This window comes from Arabidopsis lyrata (genome assembly GCF_000004255.2).
Source record: "Arabidopsis lyrata subsp. lyrata unplaced genomic scaffold ARALYscaffold_4, whole genome shotgun sequence".
NCBI classification, from domain to species: domain Eukaryota; kingdom Viridiplantae; phylum Streptophyta; class Magnoliopsida; order Brassicales; family Brassicaceae; genus Arabidopsis; species Arabidopsis lyrata.
In genome coordinates, this window is record NW_003302552.1 from 14268533 (window position 1) to 14282470 (window position 13938).

The 13938-nt window shown below is 38.3% G+C and overlaps 2 protein-coding genes across 5 annotated transcripts; one reads left to right on the forward strand and one right to left on the reverse strand.

The window, feature by feature from the left end:
* The first annotated feature begins 6945 nt into the window (after positions 1 to 6945).
* Positions 6946 to 11869, forward strand: LOC9315338 (BTB/POZ domain-containing protein At2g30600). 4 transcript variants are annotated; one of them, XM_021027902.1, is made up of 13 exons: positions 6946 to 7043; positions 7537 to 8374; positions 8520 to 8849; positions 8934 to 9164; positions 9540 to 9701; positions 9957 to 10169; positions 10265 to 10312; positions 10417 to 10475; positions 10574 to 10700; positions 10825 to 10899; positions 11045 to 11125; positions 11295 to 11363; positions 11458 to 11869. In XM_021027902.1, the coding sequence occupies exons 2-13, from the start codon at positions 7565 to 7567 to the stop codon at positions 11674 to 11676; spliced, it is 2424 nt and encodes an 807-aa protein (XP_020883561.1). In that variant the 5' UTR covers positions 6946 to 7043; positions 7537 to 7564; the 3' UTR covers positions 11677 to 11869. The 4 variants fall into 4 exon arrangements, with proteins under 4 accessions (XP_020883561.1, XP_020883559.1, XP_020883560.1 ...); XM_021027900.1 differs by lacking the exon at positions 6946 to 7043 and adding an exon at positions 7094 to 7263; XM_021027901.1 differs by lacking the exon at positions 6946 to 7043 and adding an exon at positions 7274 to 7410.
* Positions 11870 to 11975: 106 nt separating this feature from the next.
* Positions 11976 to 13427, reverse strand: LOC110229279 (F-box/LRR-repeat protein At2g43260; the record flags this gene model as incomplete). Its single annotated transcript, XM_021029048.1, has 2 exons — positions 11976 to 12135; positions 13224 to 13427. Coding segments are annotated over 2 exons (339 nt in total), but the record flags the coding sequence as incomplete, so codon positions are not given.
* Positions 13428 to 13938: the final 511 nt, after the last annotated feature.

A 13938-nucleotide genomic window follows, 5' to 3' on the forward strand; every position in this document is an offset into this window, starting at 1 on the left:
GCTGAAGTTCTTGCGTGATTGTTCCTTTAACATAACGAAGAATCCGTTTTAAAGCATTGAAGTGTATTTCCCGAGGATCGTGCATGAAGAGGCACACTTGCTGGACTGCATATGCGATGTCAGGTCGCGTGAAAGTTAGGTATTGTAGGGCACCAACAAGACTTCGATACAATGTAGGATCTTCAACTGGTGGGCTATCGGAGGCCTCAAGCTTGGGTTTAGTGTCTGCAGGTGTGATGCACGACTTGCAGTCCGTCATGTTGGCGCGGTGTAAAATGTCAGCGGCGTAGTTTTGTTGTTGCAAAAACAGTCCCTTGGAGTTGCGTGTTACCGAGATACCAAAGAAGTGATGTAGAGGACCAAGATCGGTAATTTCAAACTCGGAATGAAGAGGCGAAATGATTGACTTGAGAAGAGATGGTGAAGACGCCGTGATTGCTATATCATCAACATAGAGGAGTAGGTATGCAATGTCTTTACCTCGTGTGAGAATGAAAAGAGAGGCATCCATAACACTCTGTTTGAAGCCTACGCGACGTGCAAATGATGCAAAACGAGCATTCCAGGCCTGGGGAGCCTGTTTAAGACCATAGAGAGAGCGCCGGAGAAGACACACGTGATCTGGTTTTGTCTTATCTTGAAACCCGAGAGGCTGATGCATGTAGACCGTCTCGTCAATATTACCATTGAAGAATGCATTCTTGACGTCTAATTGGTGGAGTGGCCAATTCTTGGTTGTTGCGACATGAAGTACTGCCTGGATAGTCGCTAGTTTGACAACCGGACTAAAAGTTTCGTCGCAATCAATACCAAGTTGTTGTGACTTCCCATTAGCGACTAGACGAGCTTTGTAATGCACCAATTTTCCAGTTGCATCGAACTTGTGCCTGAAAAACAACATAGAGCGAATCACATTAGTAGACTTGGGACGTGGTATTAGTGACCATGTTCCCGTTTTAATAAGAGCATTATATTCATCCCCCATTGTAGGAGACCAATATGGGTCCTTTGCTGCTTGTAAATGGGATTTTCTTAGGGGTGAAATAGCGGTGGTGGTGTGTAGGCACATGCAGGTTTTGGGTTTTGTGATACCAGCTTTACTACGGGTTACCATCGGATGAGTGGAGGTAGAGGAAACCGGTGGTGGTGTTGGAACCAGTTGGGTAATAATTGGTGTCGGTGGTTGACCCGTGAGCTTTGGTACAGGTAAAACCGGGGCTGGTACCAGTGTAGGTTGCGAAGGCGCTATTTGTTTGGCTATAAATGGAAAAACATTCTCGTCAAAAGTAACATGGCGGGAGAGAATGATCTTGTTGGATTGTAAATCTAGGCAGCAAAAACCCCTATGGTCGGTTGGGTATCCTAAGAACACACAAGGAGCTGACCGTGGCACGAGTTTATGCGGAGTCATGGGAAGCAAATTCGGATAGCACAACGAGCCAAATACCCGGAGATGGCCGTACTGGACCGGTTACGCCAGCCGAGGGTAGGATATTAAGGAGATGAGTGGCGGTGTGAAGTGCCTCGACCCAATAAACCGGCGGCATTTGAGCTTGAAAAGGGAGTCTCCTGACCAGATTGTTGATGGTGCATATCATACGCTCGGCCTTACCATTTTGTTGGGATGTGTATGGACAAGAGAACCGGAACTTAGTCCCCGGTAGTGCAAACTGATCATGAAATAGATGATTGTCATATTCTCGACCGTTGTCGCATTGTAGTGATCTAATTTCCCGATGGAAATATGTACGAACCATGGCTGCAAAATGCAAGTATCGGCTGAAAACGTCAGTCTTGCGCCTGAGAGGATAAATCCACATAAAGTGACTATAGTCATCAAGAAAAATGAGGTAATATTTAATGCCACTGATGCTTTCAATTGGAGAAGTCCATAAATTAGAATGTATTACTTCAAAAGGTGAAGTCACAATAGAAGACGATGCATAAAAAGGAAGACGAACATGTTTGCCAAGTTTGGCATAGTTTTGTCTAATCGGACTTATTACATGAAATAACACCAGCGGAAAATAAAGACTTGAGAGTAGAGAGCCCCGGATGACCAAGCCGACGATACCATATTGTATCGGACGTAGATATAGTGCTGAGAACTTGCGGTTGACCGTGAGATGGCGTGACAATGTAGAACGGTTCGAGACTATCACATCGGAGCAGATTGTTCCGGATTTGTAGATCCTTGATAGAAAAGCCAAATGGATCAAATTCAACGGTACATATATTATCCATAACAAACCTTTTAACCGACACCATGTTTTTGATGATGGATGGGCAGACCAGAACACTATTAAGTTGGAGGGGACGAGTTTTGGATTGGATAATAGTTTGGTCAGTTTTGGTTACGATAGCAGAAGACCCATTTCCTACAAGTACAGAAAATAAATTACTCTTATTAAAAAGGGAACGTAGTCTACCTGGGTTGTTGGCAATGTGATTTGTTGCACCCATGTCCATGTACCAAGTGTGATCCGATGGGTCTTGAACGCTCATTGTGCTGAATGCGTGAGAGAGAGCTGATGGCAGGTAGGCATTTGATCCACCGTATGAGGATGCCGACGAGGCGAGGTGAACCATGTGTGCCTCTCCATGAGATCGTGGCTAAGCTGGACCGAGAAGTCCGTTGCTTGATTGGTACAGTGGGCTGGAAATGGCATGTGGAGGAGCTTGGTGTTGGTATGGTGGTGTGTAAGGTAAATGAGCAGCGTATGTGGATGGGAACTACCATAGAGCTTGATTGTAGAACCATAGCGGATAGGAAGCGTGCTGATTCTGCCATTGGTTGTTGTTGTAGTTGTTGCGACCACGTCCGCGGTTGTTCCATCCTCCTCTGCCTCTGCCGTGACCCGTCCATAGTTGTTGCTATTATGGTGATTTGAGCCACCGTCATTGCCAGAGTAAGATCAGTATTGATCTGTCTTCTCCGTGTAGAGCACGCTTAGAGAAGAGGCACCAGTGTTGTGTGCAGGTGCATGTTTGACTTATTTGCTGAGACCTTTTTCCTCCATGAGAAGCATCGATCGGGCCTTTGTGAATGACGGGAAAGGCGACTAATGCTGGATAACAATGATGATGTTATCAAACTTGTCTATGAGTCCATTTAACATGTGTGTTACCAAGGCTCGTTCAGGAACCGGAGAGTCAAGGTTGGTGACAAGATCGGAGAGAGACTTCAACTTGTGGGTGTAGGATGTAATGTTCATGTCACCCATCTCGAGCGTGCGAAGTTCAGTGTCATACTAGAGAGATTGAGCTTCTTTGTTGTCTCTGAAGATGTTTTCAAAGTAGAGCCAAATGTTCCGAGTAGATGCTTTGGCTTTGAGGATGGTGTCAAGGAGTTGTTCGGTGACGGTGCCGTAGATCCACATCTTGACGAGCCCGTCGTATTCTTTCTATTGCTTTTCTGTGTTAGGAGTTGGCTTAGAGGAGCCATCGAGGTAGTCGGAGACACCAAAGCTGGAACAATGAGTCTCGAACAACTCACACCACACATCATAGTTTGGGCTCCTAGATTAGGAATAAACAACCTAAAGCAAAACAAATAATAGAAAGTATCTATTAACCAGCATACAAGTCAGCTTACAGGAGAAATGGGGTAGTAATCTCCATGGGCTTGTACAATGAACAATGGAAGGTCGGAACCTTAGATCATCTGCTAGTCTATTCTTATCCCATTGGTACTGGATAAGGAGAATAATAGCTTTACTCTCATCAACATCATAGTTTAAAGTAATGTATTCAATAGATGCCTTAAGGGCTTCGCAACCTGCCTGCAAAGCCAGAATCAGGTAAAGAAACTGAATCGAGATAGAGAGGATCGATAAGTAAGCAAGAAGATGTCAAGAATCAGGTCAGAAGCAAAAGACCATTGAATTAAGAAACTAAATCGATTAAGCATAACATATTGAATGAATCAAGCAACAAAAAAAACATTATAGAACCAACGAAATAACAAAATTTGCATCAACGATCAAACATCATCAGATCATAATTAAAATCAATCTTCTACTATATCACGATTCACGCCCCCAACATCTCAAAGTAAGCGACCCCAAAAAGTACAAACATTTCAACCGAGAAGGTATCAAATTGTAGTTTGACTCAATGATTTTATTATAATTACTCATTTATTGAAATTGAATGAAACAACATACTTCACATTAGAGTAACACTTTTTGAGAAATCAGTAGTAATTGTAATTATTACCTATTTTGTTTTATTTTTGTCTATTCATATCCCTTACACCTATTCATGTCATTTTTATCCTTTAAAATACATGTAAACAACTACATATCATGTGCACACATCATGTACATAACCATACACATCTATAGATCAATTTGTGTAATATTCATATACAACCAAATAAATGTTAAAATGGTAATTTAGTTTTCAAAAAAGTTTTATGCACAAAAGAGAATGAAATTGTAACTAGATGGAAGGAGGTTTTGTTACTTTGATATATACTAGTATTTTCTGTTTTTTAAATTTCAATTTTAAGTCTGTGATATACTTTAATCTTACATTATATTTATGTAAAAACTTTTTTCTTAATATGGTGTACTTTTAAATATTTCACTAGATCATGATCCGTACTATAGCACGGGTGAAATTTTATTTAGTATAAAATTTTATATATTATATATATATCTTAGAATAAAGTTTTGATATATTATAATAGTAAGTAAAAAAATATTATTTATTTTGTTTGTCCATATATATAATATTGGAATAAAATAATTTTCTTTTTATATAATACTCAATTATGGTTAATTTTGAGAGTTGCGACAATCGTTCGCAACTTACTCTCTTTTCTCTCCTCTCTGCAGACACAAAGTAGATCTAGGGTTTTTATTTTTCCAGCTTTCAGATCTTAATTGAAGGGTTGGAGTCTTCATGATTGTGATCCAGGAGTGCGTAGGGTTGCTTCATCGTCAGCTGTGGTGAGGTTTTTCGTCGCCGATGTAGACGCGGCATTGCCGCACCCTGGTTTGACAGAGGAGGAGTTTCGCAGCCGTGATTCCCGGTTGAGGACGCCGTGGAGGGCTCCGAAGTTCCTCAAGGCTCAGCTGTTCTTCCTTTGCGGTGTCTATGGCGGAAGTTGGTGACGTTACGGTGGGTTTAGTTTTGTGATGCGGTGGTTAGCGGCAGTTCCGCCGGTTCTGCTTGGCTTGCGTGGATTTCGTCTTCAGAGGCTCTGGGAGAGCCACCAACCTCTGGATCCGCCACGGTTGGTGTCCATCGGTCCGGTAGAAGTCTCCATGCGCTGTCAAAATCAAAGAGATCTGGAAAGGGAAAGATGGGGATAGACCTCAGTGGGTCGGGTTGCTAGGTCGGGATCCGACTCCGGTAGAACTGTTTGTCGAGTGGACTAGCTTTCCGGGAGGTTTCTAGCGGATCTGCGGCGGCGGTGGAAAGAGATTGCTATCGGAAACCGAACTCTTCCGGTGGTGGTCTTCGATCTGTCGAGGCAGCAGAGAAGTTAGGGAACTTTGAGTCCGCCGGATTTAAGGCTCTGGTCATTTTGCAGACCACCATCAGCAAGGTCCGATCTGCTTTTCCGTTCTCAGTTAATTTTTCCGGTTTTGATTTTTTGTAATTGGGTTTTAATTTGTAAGGCAAAAGCCCATCCCATTTCGGTAGATTAATAATATATTTTAATTTTAAAAAAAAATTATGGATAATTTTCTTAACATATGAAAGCGGAAAGTAATATTATTTTTTTAAAAAACAAATATTGTTTGAACAATGAAACAATGAGTTAACTTATGTTAACAACCATAAAATGAGATTGCATATAGTTTTGTTAAATCGAAAATCAAAATATCATTAAAAAGTCGCATATAAAACGTAGATTATTTTGAGTTAATTAAGAAAGTTGGCTAGTATTATTTTGATTAATTTAGAAAGTTTTTTTTTCAATTTGTAATTGTTGAAAAAAAAGATTTATTTGAGCTAATTACGGAATTTAGCAATTATTCGTAATTTTGCATAATCAAATATGTTATGAACATAGTTTTGGTATATAATAAGACCAAATTTAACCCGTACGTGGAGTTTATATTTTCATTTAAGAATACCAATGGAAAACATTGCGTGCACAATCCATCATTCGTTATTTTTAAAATTGCTTGTAGATTTAAATTTTCAAAATATTTAGAAATGTCAAAGTTTATTTAATCTATCAGATCATATAACCTTAACATGCCGTATGTTATAAGGATCATAACTCTTTCTATCATATAATACATTACATTTAACGCATTGTCAGCTATAAATATTTTAAACTATATTTGTTTTTAAAAATCAAATTAAAATATTTATAATTTTTATCTTTTCGATCTATTAAATATTTATGATATTATTTAAAATATTAAATTAAATTATTTTTAGATTTTCTAAACTAAAATATTTAAATTGTTTTTATTGTAGTATATAAAATTATGAATTTCTAAAAAAGAATTGTGTGAAAATTTAATATAAATATTCAAATAGTTATAAGGATAATAACTCCTTCCATCATTATATTTAACATGCCGCCTATTATATAATATATTTATTTTAAAAAATTAAATTAAAATATTTATAATACTTTACTTTTTGATTGATTAAGTATCGATGATATTCTTTAAAAATATCAAGTAAAATTATTTTTAAATATTCCAAATTAACGTATATATATTTATATATATAAAGTTTATTTTAATATATATATCAGCACGTATTCATCATAATTTTATTTCTTTTCAAAAACCACTTCTATGTTTTTAAACGTTTCATTCCGTTTATCCGTTTCTCATTCCATAAAATAAAATAAAAAAGTTTAATTCAAGTTGCAGAATATAATGGGGCCTTGTACTGATTTGGTTGGCCCATTAATCTTCAAGTGACAATAATCCACCAACTCGTTTCTCCTGACACAAAAATATCTCCTTCTTCTTCGTTTTCGTGTCTCTGTTTTCCTTTTTTGACTCTTCTTTCCAAAAAGGATTAGATCTGACTCACGATCACGTGTCACTACAGTTCATTAGGTAAGCTCGGAAAATTTTATCCACACATCTAAATATCTGATTTTGATCAAATCAGCCATTTTTTTTTCCTTTTGTAGCTTCTGATTATATATCTTCAAATCTTTGTCTTTATTCGATTAAAAAGTTGATGTAATCTACATCTAGTCCTTTTTTTCATTGTTTTTCTCGTGTTTTATTACGACGTTGTGGTTGAGATTTGACGGCGGAAGTTCACGGTGGGGTACGAGCCAGTTGGATTCAGATTTTTTTGCCAAGTTGATTGCTTTCTAGTTGATTCATTGAAAATAACGTTCCTTTTTAAAAACCCATTTGTTATTTGTCTTCTCAAAACGTAAATCTTTTAGCTGTGATCTGGGTTTTGTCACAAGTTAGTTTCGTTGATTTCATCATCTATGTGTTTGTGAAAATGTCTGAATGAGTGAAATTTTGTTTCTTTTTATGTTTTTAGTGTCTTTGTCTTTGATTATATGGAGGTTGATCGGAAATAGTGTAGGTAAAGGCAAGAGATTTTATGAAGAAAGATGGTTGCGGCGAAAGAGAACAAGTTTCTGACGGTGGCACCTTTCGAGTGTGCGTGGAGTGATGATCTGAAGTTCCGGGAGGCGGGAAGAGGTTGTGTTGCGTTTGATGCCTTTGCTCACAATGATGTCACGGTGGTGTTCAGAGAAAATGTGGGGACGCAACATTACCATTATAAGAAAGATAATAGTCCTCATTACATTGTTATCATCGGTAGCAATAGGAACCGTAGGTTGAAGATTCAGGTAGATGGGAAATCTGTGGTCGATGAGGAAGCTTCTGATCTTTGTCGTTGTTCTTTGGAGTTTGAGAGTTATTGGATTAGTATCTATGATGGGTTGATTAGCATTGGTAAAGGTCGGTATCCGTTTCAGAACCTGGTGTTTAAGTGGCAAGACCCCAAGCCCAATTGTAATGTCCAGTATGTTGGCTTGAGCAGCTGGGATAAACATGTTGGATATAGAAACGTGAGTGTGTTTCCTGTGACACACAATCATATCTTGCTGTGGAAGCAAGTGGATTGCCGTGAAGTTAAAGGAGATGAGTCTGGTGACGAGAAGTTTGTGGAGGAAGGGACTGGTTATGATTATGAACAATGGGGACTTGGGAATTTTTTGGAGAGTTGGCAATTATCTGACACAATCTTTCTTGTTGGTGAAGAGGAAATGGATGTCCCTGCTCACAAGGTTATATTACAAGCATCGGGTAATTTTCCTTTGAGATCATCAGATGGGGATGTCATTCAACTTCGTGGAGTATCATACCCGATTCTTCATGCCCTTCTTCAATATATATATACGGGACGGACTCAGGTACAATTTCTTATATCCTCTTCCCTGAATGTAATTGTTCCTTTTGTCTGGTGAAATGCTTTGTTAGAACCTTCCTTTTTTTTACTAAACATGGAGATTCTTTATCTTCGTCATGATTTCCTTGAACCTTTTGTTTTTGACGTAGATTTTGGAATCAGAACTTGCTCCATTGCGGGATTTGAGCTCTAAGTTTGAAGTGATGCCATTGGTGAGACAGTGTGAAGAAAGTATAGACCATTTGAAATTGAGCAAAAAAGAATTTGACCCCTGCAGAAAAGTCAAACTCTCGTGTCCTATTTCTCACCCGTTATCTGGTTTTATGTTCCCAAGTGCTTTCCCTATTGATGTGGGGAAGCTGGTAAAGTTGTACTCAAGCGGCGAGTATAGTGACATAAAAATCTATCTCAGTGACCATAGTCTCACTTTGCAATCTCACAAAGTCATTCTAAGTCTTTGGAGTGTCGCATTTGCAAAGGTGATAATCTTTTTTAGGGTAGCAGTTCTGATGTACATGATTATATTGATTCTCAAGTTTTATTTATTCTCAATGAACCTCCAGATGTTTACAAATGGGATGAGTGAAAGCCATTCATCAACGATTTACTTAACCGATGTATCACCAGAAGCATTCAAGGCTATGATGAATTTCATGTATAGCGGAGAGTTGAACATGGAAGACACTGTGAATTTTGGCACCGAGTTGATCCATCTTCTCTTTCTAGCTGACCGGTTTGGAGTTGTTCCACTTCATCAAGAATGCTGCAAAATGCTCTTGGAGTGCCTCTCAGAGGTAATTTTTTTCTTTTCACAATCCTCTAGACTCTAGAGTAAATGATACGTCTGTCTGTCATTATCATGTTTCTCTTCTTTTCCAGTGCATCTGTTACAATATGGTTTCTGTATGATAGAGAGATTAATGAGCCGCGAAGTGGGTTGCGGTTTCAAGCCTTCTGAAACTAAAAGAGAAAAGAAACAAAGTACCACATACGAACTACAAAGTAAAAAACTATTAATATTGTTCCATGTATATATTACATGCAGGGATGGCGTTCTCGTTTTGGAAGAAGGCCATACAACAAGAATAATTCTTTTATGCGAGTTTATTGGGCGCGGAAGCAGACAAACTTGGGCCTTTTCTCAAGCTAACCTCTGAACTTTGTTGCAGGATTCTGTATGCTCAGTTCTCCAAGTGGTTTCGTCTATCTCATCATGTAAACTCATTGAGGAGATGTGCAAGAGGAAGTTCTCCATGCACTTCGACTATTGTACCACTGCAAGTTTGGACTTTGTCTTGTTAGATCAGACCGCCTTCAGTGATATTCTTGAGGTGTGTTTTCTCTTTCACCAACCTACTTTTCTTATAAGATCTCTGTACCCGCTTGGAGAGTTGACCCAAAAAAAGCTGCTACATTTAGTGCTTGAGGGAAAAAGTGTTGCTCATGCACTGATCAGTGTTAATTATCGTGGATATAAATATGTACTATGGAATTGTAATGGACTCACCAAGAGTGATAAATGAGGTCTCCTCTCGTTATGGCATGTAATAAACATTTCAGCCAGTATTAAATCTTGAAATTTGCAGTCTGCAGATCTGACGGTGACATCTGAGGAAAAGATTCTTGATGCTGTTCTCATGTGGTGCATGAAAGCTGAGGAGTCACACAGTTGGGAAGTAATAGATGAGATGATGAACTATTCTGACCCCAAAATTTTGTTCAAAGAAAGGCTTCAGTCACTTGATGACCTGCTGCCTCATGTACGCTTCTCTTTGTTGTCATATGAGTTGCTTAAAAGGGTAAGTGGATCCTGACCCTGAATATGCTGAATGAACTTCATCATTTTCAGTTCAATTGATTGTGCTGATGCCATCTATGCTTAATGATTGCGCAGTTAGAAAATAGCAACCTAAGCAAACAAATCCCAGTGTTCAATCGTCTTGTAAGTTCTTAACATCTATTTCCATCTTTTTTCGCAGAATACTTAATTTGTCATTTCAAGACTGATTTTCTCTCCAAGTCCTCACTTATTTGTCTTGTGTACAGGTGAAGGAGGCTGCTAGCTTCCTAACTTCCGGATTGATATGCCCAGGAAATGAACAGATGTAAGAACTACGTAGTCATGTATCTTAAGATTGTAAACATCTCCAGGTTTATATTTCCAAATTACTCAGTTATTAAAGCTTTTCACCTCCACTTCAAGGTTCCAACATCGGAGATCGAGTTTCAAGGAGCTTCAGTACATACGTGATGGGGATAGCAATGGGGTGCTGCACTTTGTGGGTACATCTTATGGTAGTCATCAATGGGTCAACCCCGTTCTTGCAAAGGTTAACCTCATTTTTATCTTACTTTCTTTATTCATATTGTTGGAAATCGTTTTATAAGAACCATGACAAGGAATTCTGCTGGCAAAAAATATTTCCTTATACTTTGAGTTCTTTATGTTTCCAGAAAATCATCATTACATCGAGCAGCCCCACCTCCAGATTCACTGATCCAAAGGCTTTGGCTTCAAAAACCTATGTGGTATGGTCCACCCAAGTTCGCTCGTCTTATATGATTAGAATTTGGCTTGAACTACATTATTGACAAAGCATAAAATTAACTGCAGTGAAACTTCTTTCCTCTTGGATACATAATTAACCATATGATTTTGTTTTATTGGCACTAGGGTACTTCCTTTGCAGGGCCTAGGATGGAAGACGGCCATATATCATCCTGGTGGATGGTGGACTTAGGCGAAGATCATCAGGTCTCCTCCATAACTTATCTTTCTATCACATACTCTGTTTTCATAAAGACACAAACGGTCTAAAAGCTCCATAACGCAAGCTCGCAGAAATAAGAGAAAATGTATTTGAGTAAAACAAAAATTAGTTTATGTTATGAGAATATAACACGGTGAGGATTGTTGGATGCAGCTTATGTGTAACTACTACACCTTCAGACAAGACGGATCAAGAGCATTCACAAGATCCTGGAAGTTTCAGGTATCTTATTATTGCTGCAGTTATTTCATGTCCTCTTAAGACAAGGTGCTTAGGAAAATTTTGTGTTGTTGTTATTGTCTTGATGGGTTTGAAGGGATCGATGGACGGTAAAACATGGACAGACTTGAGAGTTCATGAGGATGACCAAACAATGTGCAAGGCCGGTCAGTTTGCATCATGGCCAATCACAGCAGCAAATGCGTTACTTCCCTTTAGGTTTTTCAGGCTGGTTCTGACCGGTCCAACCGCAGACACATCAACTCCTTGGAACTTTTGCATTTGCTACCTGGAACTCTACGGTTACTACCGTTGAAGCGTCTGCAATGAAAATGGCCTTTTGACTGTCTTCTACTACACGATTTTCACTCTTATCCTGTTTACCTTTTGTTCTTGTTCTTGTTCTACAGTGATCTTTGAACCTGAAAGTTTTTCTACAAGAAATGTTAAAGTTGATTCCAGTTAGATTGTTTTGATTTTTATGCAAGAGATTCCGGGCTGTGGCTGTAGAGTAATGAGTTCTACTTTGTTTGTTATGACCGGTTTAAGAATCTCATGCATAAAACTGATGAAACAGATTATCTTCTTTGAAAGTTACATCAATCTAACACAAGTCTTTGGCTATAAACAATGATTCGCTCTATCTTAACCTAGACGAAAAACGAAAAATTACAAGAGCCACAACAGTCGTGCTAATCAAAATAGTAGTCGGTAATTCAATTCGTCTACAAAATTTAGATATCCAAGAGTCTGCATACTGAAATCCGGGTGGATGTCGAAGTGGGATCAAATTTTCAACGAAAGGAGATAGAACACATATGTGTAAATGGACCCATTCACAAAGGCTGAACGATTTTGTGCTTCGACAAAGTAAGGAGGCGTATTTTAAATTGGTCAGTATCATAAAACATCCTCACTATTTTATAGCTTCCGTTAACTTTATCTTTACCAAATCCCATGGCCCAATATCCAGGGAAAAAAATCCTACCAATATGCTCCTTGAATAGCGATTGGTATTTACTGGATTTGGGCCGGAAGGGAATCTTAAGAGTTCTCCGGTGCAAGGGCAGTCCCGTCTCGATTCATCGGGCCCATGGCAAAACTCAAAATAAAATAAAATTTCTTACTAAATTTTTTTTTTGAAAACATTGGACCTTTTAGTCTTAAGAAATTTTATGAAATTAACAATGAATCCTAGGCATTAGCCTAGTCTGCCACCCCCCAGAGACGGGCCTGTGCAAGGGTTCAAAACGTTGAGATAGCCTGGTACGGGGATGCAAACTAGACCATCACACGTCATCGATGGTTGTGTGGCGGCGGCATCACATTGTAGATAGACCATCTCCACCTCTTCGATCTCTTCTAGTAGTTCCGGAACTACTTACATCATCTTATTAGTTTTTTTTTTTCTTTTTTTTCTCTCTTGTGTCTCTCTTTTCTTCTTCAAGAGTTTATAGAATCCATTTAAGAGTTTATTGGGGTTTGGTTTAATATTATTTCCGGTTTAGTATTAATTCTGGTTAAGCAACTGATTTAAACGGAAGTATGGGTTGGTTTTGATGGTTCCCCACTCTTAAGGTAAGAATCATGTATCTTAGGATTGTAAACATCTTCAGGTTTATATTTCCAAATTACTCGGTTATTAAATCTTTTCACCTTTAGTTCAAGGTTCCAACATCGGAGATCGCGAGTTTCAAGGAGCTTCAGTATAAACGTGATGGGGATAGCAATGGGGTGCTACACTTTGTGGGTACATTTTATGGTAGTCATCAATGGGTCAACCCCGTTCTTGCAAAGGTTAACCTCATTTTTATCTTACTTTCTTTATTCATATTGTTGGAAATCGTTTTATAAGAACCATTCGTGGTGTCTAGATGGGTATATCGTAATTTTTGGAGCGGAATCCGAATGTCGATGATGGACCATATTTTCAACGAAAGGAGATAAAACATGAATGTTTGCAACTATACGATGGACTCCGTTTGTCTCTGGAAAATATTTGAACAATCTCATTTCATTGTCATGAAAGAAAAGATTCTCTTTCTTAGAAACCGCTAGTGAACATATTTATTAAGTCATACTTCTCAATGAGAATATCCAACATCGGTTGACCAAAGCAAAAGCTAATCAGGTCGACAAAACCATGATGAGACCCTCTAATCCACAATTCTTTCGATCTTTAGCTATTATTACTAGTTAAAATAGTAAGTATTCATAACTATAAATTATGTCGAATGTGACCATTGTGATATCAAACGAACCCATAAATCACTTCCAATTTTTTTTTTTGAATTTAATGTTAAATTATATTCAAAGAAAAATAAACGTTTATACATAATTATGCAAACTTTTCTAAAACAAGTTACAAAGAGCTTTCATCCATGATGTTGTCTCGATGCAAACCACATTTGAATCCCGCCTAAAACATCTAAACAAAAAAAGAATACTAAACTATACTTATCTATACTTATCTAATAGCTGGAGGTTATAAAGGAGCTGGAGAGCAGAGAGCTATGCAACACCAAAAGGTTTATACTTCGGTTTGTGTTTCAGAATACAATCCACTCCATTTAGCGAG

Excerpts from the sequence above, each read along its gene's own strand:
- LOC9315338 (XM_021027902.1), top strand. The coding sequence starts at position 7,565 with ATGGTTGCGGCGAAAGAGAACAAGTTTCTGACGGTGGCACCTTTCGAG. Across the intron at positions 9,165-9,539 it reads TCTTGGAGTGCCTCTCAGAG|GATTCTGTATGCTCAGTTCT; the intron begins GTAATTTTTTTC and ends ACTTTGTTGCAG. Across the intron at positions 10,900-11,044 it reads TGGCTTCAAAAACCTATGTG|GGTACTTCCTTTGCAGGGCC; the intron begins GTATGGTCCACC and ends TATTGGCACTAG.